The following is a 17658-nucleotide window of genomic DNA, read 5'->3' on the forward strand; positions in this document are numbered from 1 at the left end:
AAAATTTTGACAGAAACTTTGCCAGTTAGTTCTGTATACTGGCATCTTTTACTACAAGCCTATCTGCCACGCTGTTATTCATGTCCTCATATAAAGGCAGGCATGTTTGCATTGCGTGTGTATATGTGAGTCTGTACCTGTCCAATCTGTTCGCAGGGTGTCTGGTACTCAGCACGCTGACACAGGTCTTTGACTCGCTGGTACTTGGGAAGGTAGTTCTCTTCTTGTGCCACGTCCTTCCCGTCATGCACTACTTTATGAAGTAGTTTGCTGCCAAAGGGGGAAGAACAAAAAGAATTTCCCTAATCAGGCCACTCAAAACACTGGACTGATTCTGATTGTATCTGGTACAAACGTAATTAGGCAACTTTAAATAGGGCCCAGTAAGAGCTAACCAGCTGACGGTAGCTAAAAGCTCCTGCTGAGAAGTTTTGCTCAGTAACTGTCACAGTCACTTTATTGTGCACAACAAACTTATTTTATATTCATAACACTTCTGTAATACTGAGCAATTGTGGTCTATGAATAATTGGGCCATGTCTCAGTCTGCATCCTATCCTACTAAATTGTATGTCACTACACCACTGGTGTCATTACTATTTGGACATATGTATATGTTACATCATGTAGATTCACAGAAATTGAGCAAAAAACAAATTTATCATGAACTGTAAAATGGGTCATTTTGACCACAACAGAATAATATCATAGACATGTCCACGCAGATACACATTTATTGCCGACTCACCCTCTCTCCACCAGGAAGGAGTCCCTCCATACTTTCCCCTTCTTGTTGACCTGGAACCTGAGATTAGGAGAGAGGGCAGAAAATCGATTAGCTCTCACGGAACCTGATCACTGCCACATACGACTCGATTTCATCTAGTGTGCATGCCGGAACCTTCAAAACAACGACAACAGGTTCAGCCAGAGATTGAAAAAAAAAAGGGGGGAGTGAGAAAAAAAAAAAAAAAGAGAAAAAACACCTCCGGGCCAAATGGGCTCAAGAATTGAAAAGGCATTTCAGAATGATGGAAAACAAGAATGATGGAATCAAGGAGCGTAAGAGAAATAAACAGTATCCTGGGCTGCTTTTGACCTTCGTTGCAGTTATGAGGTATCGATCATTGCTGAGCTGCTCTGATCTTTGCAGCAGAGACGGATGAATGAATTGCTAGGGGGAGGAGAAAGAGAGTGAGCTAAAGGTGTGCAATCCTTTTTATGTTCACTTTATCTTTCTGTCCTCTGGCCTTAAACTTGTACTCCTTGTGCATGTTTTACAAGAGATGAGAGATTGTTGATTCTACTAGTCATAGCTATTTACGCTAGTCTTCTCCTATATCTTATTCATTTATTTCTTCTGCAGATCTATATTGGGGATTTTGTCTGCATAATGCCATCTTTATTTGCTAACCAGTGAAAAGTCCACAAACATATTCAAGTGTGATCCATCTGCTATAATATTTGACTACATCCCAACATAGTTTTGGTAGTAATCATACTTGCACTATCCAACTCGTAGGAGAAGTCATGAGTAGGGGTGATGGGGCAATGTTAGCACACAGGCTTTTTTTAAACAAATTAAATTTCCTAAGAAACTGAATAAAATCACTCATTAAAATCAATTTCTAGAAATATGGCAGCAGCCATTTAAATTGTACTGCATTTAAATGACAGCAGATTAGATTAGTTCCAGAAATCCAACTTTTCATGAAAATTTGTACAGTTGAGGCCAAATTTTTTAGATACACCTAAAGATATTCAATCTCAGTTTTTCACAACTCCACACATTTCATGTTACCATACATTTCTTTTGGCTAATTAATTAGGACATCTACTTTGTTCACATCAGAGGTCATTTAAAAACAATTGATTAGACAGATTTATTTCAGCCTTAATTCACTATATCAGAATTTAAGTGGCTCAAAAATCTTTACGTACGCCAAGTTGACTGTCTCTTTAAACAGTCTGGAAGATTCCAGAAATTGATTTAATGACTTTAGAAGCTTTTGATTGGCCAATTGTCATACATAATTAGGAGTTAATTGAGAGTGCACCTGCGGCTGTATTTAGAGCCAGTGCCTTTCTGTCCTCGATACCATGGGAAAATCCAAGCAACTCAGCCAAGATCTCAGAAAAATAGTCCAGTTTATCCTTAGGAGCAATTTCCTAACAACTTAATGTACCACAAGCATCTGTACAAACAATTGGATGCAAATACACGTAAAAATCTCGGGACCACAAAGACACCACAGTGCTCAGGAAGGAAGCACAAATGAACTCCCAGGGATGAATGAACTTCAACTGAATCCCAAGACAACAACAAAGGAACTGGTGAAGGAGTTGGGGGTATCAGGTAACACAGTATGTACATGCACCATTAAGAGAGTCCTACATCATCATTGGATAAAAGGTTGTCATGCAAGGAAGAATCCCCTACGCCAAGACTAGCATAAAAAAAGCCTGATTGAAGTGTGCAGGTAATCACCAGGTGTGTTGTCTGGTCAGATGAAACAAAAATGGACCTGTTTGTCCATAATCAGCACTATGTATGGAAGACAAAAATGAACTGTTTGCCTATAATGATCAGTGTTATGTCTGGATGAAAAATGGTGAGGCTTTTAATCTAAAGAACACCATCCCAACTGTGAAGCATGGGGGTGGCAGCATCATGTTGTGGGGATGTTTTGCTGGAAAAGGGACTGGTGCACTTCAGAAAATAGATGACATCATGAAATATTGAAGCAAAACCTGAAGACATCAACCATAAAGTTAAAACCTGGTGGCAACTGGGTCTTCCAGCATGACACTGATCCTAAACATACACACAAAGTTGTAACAAAATATCTTAAAGGCAACAAATCTGTCTCTTAGCCATTATTTTGAAATGGTCTCTTATAGAAATAAAATTTCTATTTGTTTCGGTAGAAAAACCAGTAATTCTTGGAAACTTCAATATAGTATATCATTCGTTTTGGATAATCCACAAGACGCTCTGAGACCCTCATTCAGTATGGCGGACACACCCATAGTTTAATACTGATATTTACCATGAATATAAACAACACAGTCTCAAATGATCTCTGATCACTATCTCATTCAAAATATATATTAAACTGCATCAAACATACAAACATATCAGCTATTGTACCCATCTTTATTAAAATCTCCCAGATTTGTTGAGGCAAGAGACAATTTGAATTGAATGACAGGAGAAGTTCCTTTAAGAACTACTTCTGAAGGGTGAATCCTGAATTAGCATGTGCTGTACCTGTTTATATGTCTGTCAGTGTCGAGCAGTTTGAGGATGGACTTGCCGTCCATGTCTGGAGGGATATCGAGCCCGGCGATGTCCAGAATGGTGGGGGCCAGATCGATGTTCAGCACAATGTGGGGGTTGCTGGGAAAAGTCATAGACATCACAAAAAGATTAAGACTTGAGCTTGGAGTGTTAAGGCAGAGAAAAAAGAGAAAGTAAATAATACTAAAACAAATTGAACTAGAGCAGAATGAACAAAACAGTAATTTTCTGTTACTATTCTACACTGCCTACTCTTAATGAGAAAGCAATCCTGAATGAGATTTATGATAAAAATTGATTCGGAAATTGATTGCACGGAGCAAATCTCATAAATGTTAAGCTATTATTCTATGTGCAAACCCTGGCCTTGTGTCCAGAGCAGGATCTGGTCCAGATAAATGGACTCAGCTAGAGGATAAATCCTAACCTTCAAACTTTCTCTTCCTGCTTTAAACACATAACCATTTGTCTCCTTCTTTCTCTTATTCCTGAACCTTATGATACTCAAGTCTGAGGTCATAAAGATACTCATAAAGATTCTCTCTCTGTCCCACAGGTCTCATGAGTTTCACATTTCTCCAATCAGAGCGCACAGCAGCATAGAACTGCAAACACTACTGCTTTTAAACATTAAACAGAGACAGAGAGATATCTTTCCTACATTATCATTAAATAAATCTTAATCTACACCCCCGAAAGAGAAAACAGACTTTTATATAATCTTTTATTGACAGACTACCTGCTCCACATTGGTTGATTTCTGAAGTACATCTTCTTGGATGCGTGAGAACGAATAAAGAGCCACACACACATTGTCACAGATTACAGATACACACGTACACATACACTTACATGGTTCCTCCTTCCACACTGGGGCCTCGTATATAGAAAGGAACTCGTATGTCAAACTCATAAGGCATGGATTTGCCCTTGACCAGTCCAAACTGCCCGATATGGTAGCCGTGATCAGAGGTGTAGATAACATACGTATTGTCCAACTCGCCAGTGTCCACAAGCATATTATAAATCTGCAGAAAATAAAAGAAATGGTATTATATAGTGACACTGACAAATGTAGTACAAACCACCTGGGCTTTACATAGCTTGCACAGTGCTCCATAGGCAATTAATAAAGCCGTCAAATTCTCAGTCGCTGCTGAGCTCATAGTCTGTAGAAGGGGTTCTCAAACTTTTTGCAGGCAGGGACCCTTTTAACTGTAAAATAAATTTCACTGAGAGTAAATCTCACTCAGTTCAATTTTATCAACATAACACAATTATACAAAATATTATACCTATTATTTAAATGTATACAATGATATTCCTGAACTTTCCACAGACAGATGAAGTTGGATGAAGTGAAGTTGGCATCACATGTTTTTGAGGTTCAAATTATTCAATTCAAGTGACCAAGCTAATAACCTTAAGACCTCAATAATAAATATAATAACTACGATATGGGTGGGTTACGATTTCTCCCACTGTAACACAATTTTAAAAAAATTACTGACCCCTTGTGTATGCATTACGGACCCCAGTGGGTCTCTCCGAAACTCAGTGGTCTATACAGCTAACAAAAACAGTAAACTGATCCACCAACAAAAACCACAAAGTCTCCTGCAGTTTATCTAATAAACTGCACTCTCCCAACCCTTAATGTAGCTGCACGGTAAAAGATTGAATAAACAACCAAATATTTTCTTCCTGAAAAAAGGTCCTAAATTGATTAGCTTCTCGTGTCTGTGTGTGTGTGTGTGTGTGTGTGTGGTTTCTCTCTTGTTTACCTTCTCCACGCTGTCATCGACAGACAGCAGCGTCTGCAGCCTCTTCCTCTGCAGCATGTTGGTGAACTCCATGTGGATGGGTTTCATGGGACCAGTATAGCGCATGATCCAGTGCTTGTCCGGGTTTGGAGCATAGTTATAACTTGGAGTACTGAAAAGAAAAGGGGACAATCATGACGTTAATGAAAATGCATGTTAAAATAAAAGATTTTACTGGAGGTGGAAGCGCAGTATAATGTCTTTACCCATAAAACTGGATGTGAGCTGCTTAGTTTATCTAAAGAACATGACAAATTACTTTTAAAACAATTTAGATTTTGTTCAGGTCATTCGAAGAGTAACAAGGACAAATAAATGTAGTAAAAAATGACTGGTCTTTTTGTAAATATGTCACTTCACTCCATTGGTAATTCAGTCTTACACATGTACAACCAGATCATGTAACGAGGTTTCAGATGTCTATATCATCTCAATTATTGAGGTGAAGATAAGAAATACTGCAGATTTACAAACTACATTTAACAGTTGTGTAGATGCCAAATCAAAACAAGATCTAGATCAATAGGACAGTAGAAGGGTTAATTAAGAACAGTGTGTTCAGCTGGTGCGGGTTTCACAAACTGTCACTTTGTTATGACCTGCCAGTTAGTTCGGTTTGTGTGGTGTGAGTTTCATCGAAAAAGTTTTCAGAGCAGACTGAATTGCTGTGTCACTCTGTCTGTCTCGCTCTGTCTCTCTCCGTCTCTCTATTCCAATCTTCTAGGAATTTCACACAGACTGAACCACAGATTGTAGCACAACTCATCTATCTGCCATTAAAAGAGCTAGACAGCAATCCTGTTGTTTCATTCTGTGCTGTGTGTGTGTGTGTGTGCACATGTGTTTTTGTCTTGCTGGGGACCAAATGAACCCATGTCTTGTGGAGACATTTGGCTGGTTCCCATGAGAAAACGATTTTTTTTTTCATATAAAAATGCAGCTTTTATTTAAAAAATAATAATGCCAATGGCCCAAGGTCATAATAATGCCCAAGGTCCTCATTAGGATAGTAAGACAAACATTTAAAGATTAACGCCATAGTAAAACACTATGTAAACACACACACACACACACACAAATACAGTTCTTCAATGTGAAACTGAGATTAAATAACAATCAGCCTCGATTATTTACGCTTCCTGACCTACGAAACTGAGAAGACTGAGTACAACAATGCCTGCAAATTGCATTCCTCTGGTTTTAAGGATTAAGCACCTTGACAGATAAATAAATGCAAGCATGTTTGCTGCCTGTTTTCGTTTTGACCAGCTTGACTACAATTCACATTTACTCATCTGGCTGATGGTTTTATCCAAAGAGACAGGATATGAATGAGTGGTTGAAGGTTAAGAGCCTTTGCTCAAGCACCCGGCAATGGCAGGTGGGTTTGAGCTCACAACCTTCCGATCAGCAGCCCAAAGCCTTGAACACTGAGCCACACGGCTACAAATTCTGACTCTTTGCTTTGGTAATTTGTCTTAGCTGTCATATTTTTTCCCCCATTAACCTTTAAACATACATAACTGCCAGGTGTTAGACTCTCTCATCTTAAACAGAAAGTGCAAATCATTCTTTACTAAGTTAAAGTACAGTAGTAGAAACTCAATTTTTTTGTGTAAAACATGCTTTTGTATAGGTGAACAAAAAGCATATCGCACATAAAATGTACAAATTTGAAAAAAAGAAAAAAAAAAAAAGCTGAATAATTAGCTCATCTGTTATTGTTGACATGTCTATCTGAGGTCGGAAATTATTTCACTGCATGAAACTGTCTGAAAAAATAATCTAATAATATGTACATCAATAAATCAACCAATTCTGAAAAAAGTACAGATTTTTCTTTTCAAATGCAGTGATAAAAAAGTTGGTAATGAGTAAAGTCCAGATTCTTGAAAGCTGCTGGGTGTAAGATTTTGGAATGTTGCCTTTCTGGCCAAAAAAAAAAAAAAAAACATATATTTTTCATAGATTTTTTGTAATTTTTCATTTTTTCTCATGTTTCATAATATGCATAGCATGCTCGCCACACAGATTAATATAATGGCTGTGAGTGCTATGTCAGTACCTATTCAGAGAATTCAAGGCTCCGTCCCAAACCAGGTAATACACACTAGGTAGTATGCCTTATATAAAACAAACCTTTTAGTAGTAGGACGGTTTATAAATATCTCATTTGTACAATTTCATGTACAGAATATCTCTTTTGCACAATTTCATGTACAGAATATCTCTTTTGCACAATTTCATGTACAGAATATCTCTTTTGCACAACTTCATTTATAGTATGTATATATGTATAGTCAACTTAATTGCTTTTCTTATACTTCTATTGTTGTATGTTAATATTTATGTTTAACTTGTATGTAGCACCGTGGTCCTGCTAGACACGACATTTCGTTCCACTATATGTCCACACGTAGCAGAATGACAATAAAGCTTGACTTGACTTATACTTGATGCATGATTTTGCATGTGCATGCAGAAGCAGCAGCAACACAAGCAGCATTGATCACATATCACTCCTGCTTACTTTATATACATTTGGACTCGGAGGAATAAAAGCAACATTCACTAGGTGGCATGTTACAACCAAAACATTCCTGTTTGTCTAGGTTTTTAAAATTCAAACACTAGACACAACTGGTTACTGTTAATACTCTATAACAGTCTAGACCAGTACATAAGTGTATGTGATTTGAGATACAATGTTAATTTGTGTATTCATTTGCAGACACAGTGTACATGGTGTTCTACTGCCTCCACAATTTACGTTGGTATTGCATCAGCATGTAATTTCTGACAACCACAGGATACATGCGGCAGCCATATTGTGTATGCATAGTTTAATCCAGTATAATCCAGACTTTAAAACAGTTTTTTTCTCTAATGACTCAAAAATGCAGTCTTTTTTTAACATTTTCTGGTCAAAAATCCTGCAGACCATTGCTTTAAATATACTAATGACGTTATTGTTCTTCATTATGTCACAGCTCTGTCCTATAACCAGAGAAAATAAAATAATCCCACTCTATTGTGTAAGAGAATAAAATAATCTCCCACTGTCTCTCATTTCAATTCAATTAAATGTGATTTGTATAGTGCTTTTAACAACAGATATTGTCACAAAGCAGCATTACAGAAATGCGCATGTAGATTGCAGATTTAGATCACTACTCATTTTTTCCCTTGTTTATGCAAAAATTAAGTGCGAAATCATTTTTAAAAAAAATTCTCTGTAATCTTTTTTTCCCCTAACTTTTTCTTTATCCTTCACCCCCCTTCCTTGCACTTTCTATGGCTTTCATCTACTTTACTAGCCCATGTATAATCCTTTTAATCCTTTTAGACCCCTCTCTCTCTCTCTCTCTCTCTCTCTCTCTCTCTCTCTGTGTGTGTGTGTGTGTGTGTGTGTTTGGCCACTTGCTCTTGCTCCTGTAAACTCATCTCCCTGGTAAGAAGAAAATAAGAAAATCTGATTGTTTGGAAATAACCCCATCCCCCCCACCACCCCCCCCCCACCCGCTCTTCCACTTCCGCCAGTGCTGTAGTGAAGGATTTAAGGGCCCCTGTTGCGAGAGGAGTGAGGGATCTGACCCAGCAAAAAAGAGCAGGGAGAAAATAAGTGGATGCTCGCCGGAAAGCTGCAGGGATCCAGAGAGCTTTTTTCCTGAGCGCTGCTCCAGTCCGAGAGCAAAAAATTTTAATCCAATACACGATTGTTGCAGAGCTGGGGGTAAAGTAGGCTCCCTACTTAGGGGCAAAGCAAAGGGGCAGAGGACCCCAGAAGGGAATTTCATGCTGGTGGGAGGTTATTAGAGCGGACAGCGGAGCAGACAGAAGCAGACCGGTGGGAGTTTCTCAGATTCTTCATGGAGTATTAGAGCAAACTGTAGGAAGTGGATTGTCCAGGGCTGAGGAAGTACTTTAGAGGGATGGCTTGTTATAATTCTTGCAGCTATTAGAGAACAAGGGGTTTGAGCAAGACTGGAAAAGGATTACAGAATATAGTCCAATGGATCCATACAGTGCATTGATGCCCTAAAGATGTGCATTTCTCAACGGTGTGACTTGCAATGCCTTACAAAGTATTATTTGGCTTTACACTTCTACACCTGTACACTGTAATGACTGATTCACTGAGAAACCATTGGGTTCCCTTTTGAGTCTATTTCCTCTAAAGAGTTCTTCCTCCGGGACTTTTTCCTCTCGCCTCTGACTTGTTCATTAGGGATCTAAATCTACATCCAGATTTCTGTATAGCTGCTTTGTGACACGCTAACACAACTCAGATTGAATCGATTTGAATAGGGGATGGGGAAGCATCTGGCATTTTGTCACCATTTGAAAAATGGTGAGTTGGGAACAATTATAAGAATTAAAAGTCCCACATCACAGCCACAGAGACCAAGAAACTGCACTAGGAGGCAGATTGGGTCAATAATGGTAAAGCAGAAGCACACAAGCAAATCAAACTGAAGTTGTCTGACTCCTAAGTAAATGCTCACATATGACCACACATCTAGATACACACGTTTAATCTGCCACTTGGGGCTGTTAATGGATGTTCTAGTTGAACAATAAAGTAAGGTAACAAATTGTAATGACTTTTCCGTGACATGCGAAAGTGGTCAATTACACAACAACAGCATAAAATCCATGCACTCCCCTTACACACACACACACACACACACACACACACTAAGAACAGATGTTTTCAAGCTATCATTAAGGCACTATACCATCTATCCTTCAAACAGAAAAAAGGCATAGTAGCATTGCAATTCTTACTCATTAGTCTTTCAAGTAGAAAATTGCTGTTTTCAACATGCTGTTTTTATGTATTATTTTCCAACAAACATCCTGTCCTTTTTCTACTGCTCTCTCCATTAGTCTGTAGGTCATAGATACTGCATCATGTGAAGGAGTTCATATCTGTATGGAATTATTCTTTCTAAAAAAAAAGAAAATGTAGCAGCCACACTGATATATATACAGACAGGTGACAGGAAACAGTGAAAACTGTGGCTCTGTTAATTGGTGAGGGAATTTTTGTGGAATGGTTTGGGTCACCTTAGAAGGAAGCGTCACTGCAAATCAATACAAACTTATTCAGACTGAACACCTTAACCCTCTGGTGAAACATTTCTACATCTGATGGGAGTGGTCTCTTCCAGGATGATCCTGTCCTCATCCACAGAGCATGCAGAGTCATTGAATGGTTTAGTGAGTATGAAAATGATCATATACTATGGCCTTCACAATCACCAGATCTCAACCCAAATGAACAACTACAGGAGAGTTTGGACTAACGGGTTAAACACTCCTCACCACCATCATCAAAACATCAGTTGAGGAAATATCTTTTTTGGAGGAATTGTGTTCATCCCTCCAGTACAGGCTCTGATTTACTAAAGGTTTGCATAAGCAAAAACGCCTACAAAAAGAGTGCAAGCTGGATAACTAATAGGGTCCATGGAGTATTGCATCTTTAAGATTAGCAATTAACATTACTTGTCTGTGCATTTGCATCAGTGGATAGGTGATCTGCAGTTTTTCTATCTAAAAGTGCCTAATACAGGGTGGTATACAGGGTCCCGGCAAAGTGATTTACTGAAATTCACTTACACTTCAATTGCATGCGCAAGAGAATACAAACGAAAAGCAGGTATTTTGCAGAAGTTCTTTCTGCCAGTTAGAGGTAAAACTATACCATTTACTCCTAAAAATGTACTAATAATGGGAAGGTTTATTAAGATTATGCCTTTCTCTCTCCAAACGACCAGAAAGTTTCTTAAAATTCTGAAAAAACTAGGCGCTATGTAAACAGCATTTATACACATCCTGTGAAAAGCGTGTCATTCACATGTACCTTATGAACAGAACACTCTCATGTTTATCTTACATTCATATCATATTTTGGATAGTGTTTTGACACGTCTCGTCACCTTTAAATGGTGTTATACTTGAGTTTCCATTTCATTCTTCTGCGAGTCTCTGAGAATTGAACTTTCTGTAGCTATCAAGAACAATCAGCACGTGCAAAAAAAACCTAATCTGCATATGGTGTTTCTCATGACTTTGCATGTGATGTAATTCATGCGATTATTATGACAGATTTTATTTTATTTTAAATATTAATTTTAATTGAAAATAAATATTTAAAATAAATATTTAAAATATGTATTTCAATTGAAAATCACTGGCCACATGCCCACTTTTTGTGTGCACATTATTCCAACCCTACACACAATTTATTTGGGATCTTACTAAATCAGGGCCTTAATATTGCTTTTTTTCCCCTTTAATTTGTCACCTGACTATACGTACATATAATCCATATAGTATACATACAATATTTGTAGTAGTAATAATAGTACTAGTAGTAGTAACTGCTTACTACTACCATCATTCCTCCAACACTTGATTACACTTGCCTTTTTACAATGTTCAGTGTTTATTTATGTCACTGAAGAACAAAAGAACAAAGGAAATAGCACACAGATTGCTGAGAAGGTGGTCACGAGTAGGAGGTTTGTAATGTCAGTTCGAACTGTAGAACAAGAAAGCTGGAGGTTTGGATCAGCTGTGGGTTACAGATGGGGCTGTTAATCCAGCCATGGCAAAAACAACGGCAGCACCCGCTGGCAGGATTTAAGCACTAGCCGAATATGTGTGTGTGTGTGTGTGTGTGTGTGTGTGTGTGTGAGATTGTGAAAAAAGAGAAGAGACATCTGACAGCAGCGAGGAGAAAACAAATGTGTATGTGGGCAGAAAACAAGTATATCCACTTGGAGAGGGAGCGAGAGAGCTGTTTCTTTGTTAAAGGAGAAAATGAGCGCATAGACAGCAAGAAAATGAGATAGTGACAGGCCAAACAGAGAGGAAGAGAGACAGGAACCAGAGAAATGTCACTGAGAAACAGTTAGCTCTTCTACGAGTCTGAAGTGCTTCTTGTGTGGAAAATGCATGGACAAAGGACAGTGGAGACGATGCATCACTCAACAGCTGCTGGATGCCGTGACACGGATTCCTATCAATTATTGCTGTATATGTGAGTGTGTATATGTGTGTGTGTGTGTATGTGAAATCTTCATATTTATGCACGCAACCACAAACCAGAGTCCACTAATATGGTAAAGAACATACGAACACGAAGCAGAACACACAAAAGTGCTTCTATTCAACGTGAACTGGAAGTGACGCAGAATACAATTCAAGCCCAGAACTGTTAAAGGAGCTGACAGTGTGTTCCGCAATGTTAAAGACATTTTCTTGCTTGCATTTTTTTTCTCCTGAAGCCATCTGCACTGAGAGTTTGGTATACATAAAAAAATCAAAACTCATGTGCGGTCCTGGGAACTGGAACTCGCTACTCCACCTGAAAACAGTAGTCTGGGGTGCACTTCAAGTGAAAGCGATCCACTCCCGGAGCTGTGTGTGGAATAATGAGGTTCAGTTTGTCATGTCGCTTCCTGTTTCGAATATCCCACTGGCAAGGAAAGGCATGTTGTGGTCTGCAGATGAAACAGAATGCCTTCTCGATATGTAGCAGCCCTTCAAATGTACGTGACTACAACTCATGAAAATGTAGAATGATTTGTGTAGTATGCAGTTTCAACAGAAAAGATTCACCCAACCAGCTAACTGATGTTATAAATGAAAGGAAAGATGCTACCTAAATCAATAATACAGTAATTAAATAACCATAATAAGAATAAGCAATGGAGTAGCTATTGTCTCTCAGTTTAAAAAAAATGCACATCAGGAGAAGTGATACATAAAATTACATTAAAAAACATTCCGCAGTTCAGAAGCAATCTGTCTGTGTGACGCTCCCGTTCCTTAAATCGATCCTGAGTACGGACTCGGGCCAAGCATTTGGGCGAGGTGAAAATAAAAAGTTTCCACCAACCGACCGGAAACAAATGGAAGATAATTATATAATGTACAGAGAGAGAACTGCCACTCCGCACAAGGGTAGAGAACTGCGAGTACTGGGGAGTGATACACACATTTCTCACAAAGCAGTCATTCAAAATATGATTGATACAGTTCTTACAAGCAAACGAAGGAAACTCACAGTTGACTAATGTAACATGGAACCTCGAACCACAAGAGCGATCAATCATCTTAACACGTAATAGCACAACAAAATCAACACAACTTTGAACATCTATTCAAGGAACCCTTTCTTTCTCATCATTGCTAGGAGCAGCTTGGGGGGACTCACATGTGTTGGGATGCGTTGGGGAAGGAGGAGGAGTACTGCGGCGCCGCGTCTTCTGGCCCGTGGGGGGCGGCGTGACTGATCACCATCAGCACTGGCCTGTGAGGATAGATTTTCTTGGACATGCGGAAGTAATTGACGCTGTCGTTGGTTATCAGGTCTGTCAGATAGTCCTGAGGAAAGAGGGGGGTGTTATTTATGGGTTGTGTTCAAATCGACATTATTTTTTATACTTTTGATGCTAAATTCTCCTCAAGAACATAATACTGGGTTTAAACAACATCTAGTTTGTCAGTGATACCTGGCTGATGCATTACTTGGACTGAATTGGTGTAAAATAACAGTGTGGAGCTTCATTGCTGTGTTTTGCTATACATAATGATTGAAAAGTGTGTTGTAATGCTGTTACCACCCCCGACGTTGAATTATTTTCATATAACAGCATGTGAAGAAGTGTTTCCTTCCTCCTATAGCACAGCAATTTGCCAGTGCTAATAATGTTATATGTACTAAAGAACAACACAACACAATTTTTTTTATCTATTTCAAGTTATATTTAATTTTGTGGGTTGTCCGGAAAATAAGTCCATTCCTGTTATTACCTTTTAATAACAACTGTAATAACAACTACTTCTGTAACAACAGTTGTTCTCTCGTAAGCCTTTCTTTTCTCTATCTTGAAGTTTATAAGACAAAACAAAACAAAACATAAATTTTATATGCTCTCTTATCATGGTACAGAGATACAGCAAAATACTTTGCCCTGAAGACTTTCCTATGTTGGAAAATTTAAAGAAACAGCTTTACCTCGGACTGTTAGAAAGCACTGACACAAATGCTACACAAACGTCCTCTTACAAAACGCTTCACCATATCAACAATTACACACATTTTTAAAATCCATTTATGCAGAACTTTTACCATACAAGGTCCCTGAGTAAGTTGTTATTATATAAATAATAACATATTTGAATGAATGAATGAATGAATTGATATAAACCTGTGGCTTGAATTACAGCTGGAAATACTCTCCGAGATGTACTGTTAATTATTAGAAATTTAATCAGCACCTTCTGACCAATCACAATCACACAGTAATGTAAAGTGGTATAATTACATTTAATATTTAGGTTTATGTTTAACATTTACATTTATTACTATTTATGTTTGTATAAAAAATATTTCTGGAAATAATTGAGGAATTGGCTACAGCCATTATTGGTATTTTTCCGTCAATTGTTCTTTCAAAAAAAAGCTCCTTAGTTTAACTTATCTGCGTGTGATAATACATGATGAAGAAGGTTGGCTAACAGTATGAACATGTATAACAAGTGCTTTTTATGCACTGTCTGAACAGCTGGGCCGTGTCTGAGTTAAGGGCTGTGACATCTGGCAACTCTCTACAGGGAAAGAGAAAGTAGGTTTGTGGGAAAAGCAGGAGGTGTGGGAGAGTTTTTTTTTTTTTTTTTTTTGAGATGGTGATAATAGAGATGCACAGATAAATCTGACTATATATATATATATATATATATGAAAAACAACTGTAGGAAAGGTTTACAGAAAAACCCAAAGTACTACAAAACAGATTAGTTTCAATACAGAAGCAATAATTGAATGATGTCATTTAGTATTATGTGCATTAATCGTTTTCTATAAAAATCTCTAAAATGAAAAAAAAAAAAAAAATCTCATCTTTCGTTCATATACACACCTGCGAGTAGTCGAATCCATGTTTCTCGCGGACGCCGTTCCTGCAGATGGTGTAGTTGTAGAAGCGGGAGTTCTTCACCATCCCTACCCACTCTCTCCAACCAGGGGGAATGTAGCTGCCATTATACTCGTTCAGATATTTCCCAAAAAATGCTGCACACACACACACACACACACACAGTTTTGGTATGTAATATTTGGTGGCGTTTTTCCTGGTGTGTTCTATGCAGTGTAAATTAATTTAGTTCTGTTCATTCAGCATTAAAATTTAGATGAGTGGAGAGCTAATTCAGGCATCGAGTGCGATGAGTGCCACTATCTTGCACTCCAGCAATTTATTAATTTCCCTGAAAAAGTGAACAGTCATCTAAATCCTAAGGCTGCTGCTCAATATGAGATATTTGCTAAATCTCTGCACTAAATTAGCAGTGGGAATCTTACGACACCACAAGATTCAATTTGAATTTGATTCGGGGTGACAGTTCGTAATTAAAAATAAATGAATATACTTCTTCTTAATTTGTCTAGCATATGTGGAATTTATCCCTTTAATTTCCTCATGTAAATGCTTTTGATACATACTGTAATACTGTCATTTTCATCATTCATGAAAAACGCTAGCTTAATGTATGTTGTGTTTATTTCCCTTCAGAGTTTTGTGACTGATGACATTTTTTCAAACATTAAAAATACATGTATGGATAAGATCACATGCAATTATGACCTTATGCAAAATCCTTCAAGGGAGAATTGATTAGTTTTCCTATTCCAAATTGAAATCTGTATTCTCCTAAAACGTATATGACTGTTTTTTTTTCCATAAAATTGCCTATAATTTGTTGCAGTGGACTTCCTGATACAAAAATATGCATCTAAATGGGCTCTATTTGTGAACCTGTTACCAAATCCATCAACTGTCACATTTTGCTCCATGGATTGGTTAATGGGAAAAAAAAAGTTTCCCCTTAACAGCTATTCAAGTTCAATTCAATAATGTTTCCACTTGACTGATTTCCATTTACACTCTAATTCAAAAGAAATTCAATTTTGCTTTCATGTGCAGTCTCTCACCTGATGAGCTGAAGCAAAAATTTCAACTTTAAATTGTGCAGTGGAGCTTAACCCTTTAAACGTCTGGCTTATTATATAGATATTCATCAGTAATTTCTATAAATTATTCAGTTGTACTGAATAGTAGGAAAGGTTACAAGAGTGCTGACACTGTCCTGAAAATTTAAGGGGTTAAACAAAGGACAGATAGAAATCATGTGCATGCTCACACACCCACACCCACACCCACACCCACACACACACACACACACACACACACAAACAGGAAAAGGCTCTCTGCTTGGATTAGAGCAATGATTAGATGAATGTTGATATTGCAAGCATTACATTAGGTTGGATGTCAGTGCTTTCCTTGGCTAAGCTCATCTCTCCCAGAGAAAGTGCGTCCTAATGGATTACTCAAGCCACTATGAGCTGACTCACTGCCAGGTGTGTGTGTGTTTCTGATGCACATCATAGTGCAAACCTTTTTCCTGGAAGCAGTGATTACACACACACACACACACACACACACACAAAATGTCTTGTCAGCCTGCAGTGTTCCTGAGGCTTTTACTGTAATGTAAACTGTCTTTAGGAATAGAAGCAGGGCATGCGAGTGTGTCAGTGCTGTGTACAAGAGTGTGTGAGGGGGTGTGAGACTATGACAAAGTGTGTGTGAGGCTGCAGGGCCTGTCAAACAGAATGTCCATTAAGTGTGTTTGAAAAGGTCACTGCATATCTGTTTACTCTGACATAACACTTCTTGAGGGGAAAAAAATCTATTTAGCTCCAATCATAAAAGGCAGATCTGCCAGGAAAGAGTTCCAGTAAGTTTTACCCAGTTACAGAGTTTCATGAACTTCAGGGAAAAGCTGAAATTCTTGTGTAGTAAGATGCATTAGGTACAGGCCCATAGTCAGTGTTGGGGGGGGGGAGAAGTTTTAGTGTCATGGCCGCCAACCTTCAAGGCTCAGCTTAAAACCTTTCTCTTTTCTCAGCACTTTCACTCTTCTTCTCACTGCAGTTGATTTTTGTGTGTATTTTGTGTGTAGTTTGGCTATACAGCTACTTTGGGAATGAGAAAGGCACTATATAAATGAAACCTATTATTATTATTAGTAGTAGTAGTAGTAGTAGTAGTAATAGAAGTAGTAGTAGTAGTAGTAGTAATAGAAGTAGTAATGGAAGTAATAGTAGTAGTAGTAGTAGTAATAGAAGTAGTAATAGAAGTAGTAATAGTAGTAGTAGTAGTAATAGAAGTGGTAATAATAGAAGTAATAGTAGTAATAATACAAGTAGTACATAGAAGAAATAGTAGTAATAGTAGTAGTAGTAATAGAAGTGGTAATAATAGAAGTAATAGTAGTAATAATACAAGTAGTACATAGAAGAAATAGTAGTAATAGTAGTAGTAGTAATAGAAGTGGTAATAATAGAGGTAATAGTAGTAATAATAGAAGTAGTAATAGAAGTAGTAGTAGTAATAGAAGTGGTAATAATAGAAGTAATAGTAGTAATAATACAAGTAGTAAATAGAAGAAATA

The 17658-nt window shown here is 37.8% G+C and overlaps 1 protein-coding gene across 7 annotated transcripts in view; it reads right to left on the bottom strand.

The window, feature by feature from the left end:
• Positions 1-17658, bottom strand: part of sulf2b (sulfatase 2b) — a 133043-nt gene that overhangs the window by 23843 nt on the left and 91542 nt on the right. For all 7 annotated transcript variants that reach the window (XM_026920634.3, XM_026920633.3, XM_034311843.2 and 4 more), the window contains 7 exons: positions 15063-15214; positions 13355-13524; positions 5086-5236; positions 4154-4329; positions 3272-3400; positions 749-805; positions 138-270 (listed from right to left, as the gene is read on the bottom strand). In XM_026920634.3, the coding sequence (XP_026776435.2) occupies positions 138-270; positions 749-805; positions 3272-3400; positions 4154-4329; positions 5086-5236; positions 13355-13524; positions 15063-15214 (968 nt within the window). The remainder of the gene's footprint in view (positions 1-137; positions 271-748; positions 806-3271; positions 3401-4153; positions 4330-5085; positions 5237-13354; positions 13525-15062; positions 15215-17658) is intronic.

Source organism: Pangasianodon hypophthalmus, chromosome 16 (assembly GCF_027358585.1).
Source record: "Pangasianodon hypophthalmus isolate fPanHyp1 chromosome 16, fPanHyp1.pri, whole genome shotgun sequence".
Classification (NCBI taxonomy): Eukaryota; Metazoa; Chordata; class Actinopteri; order Siluriformes; family Pangasiidae; genus Pangasianodon; species Pangasianodon hypophthalmus.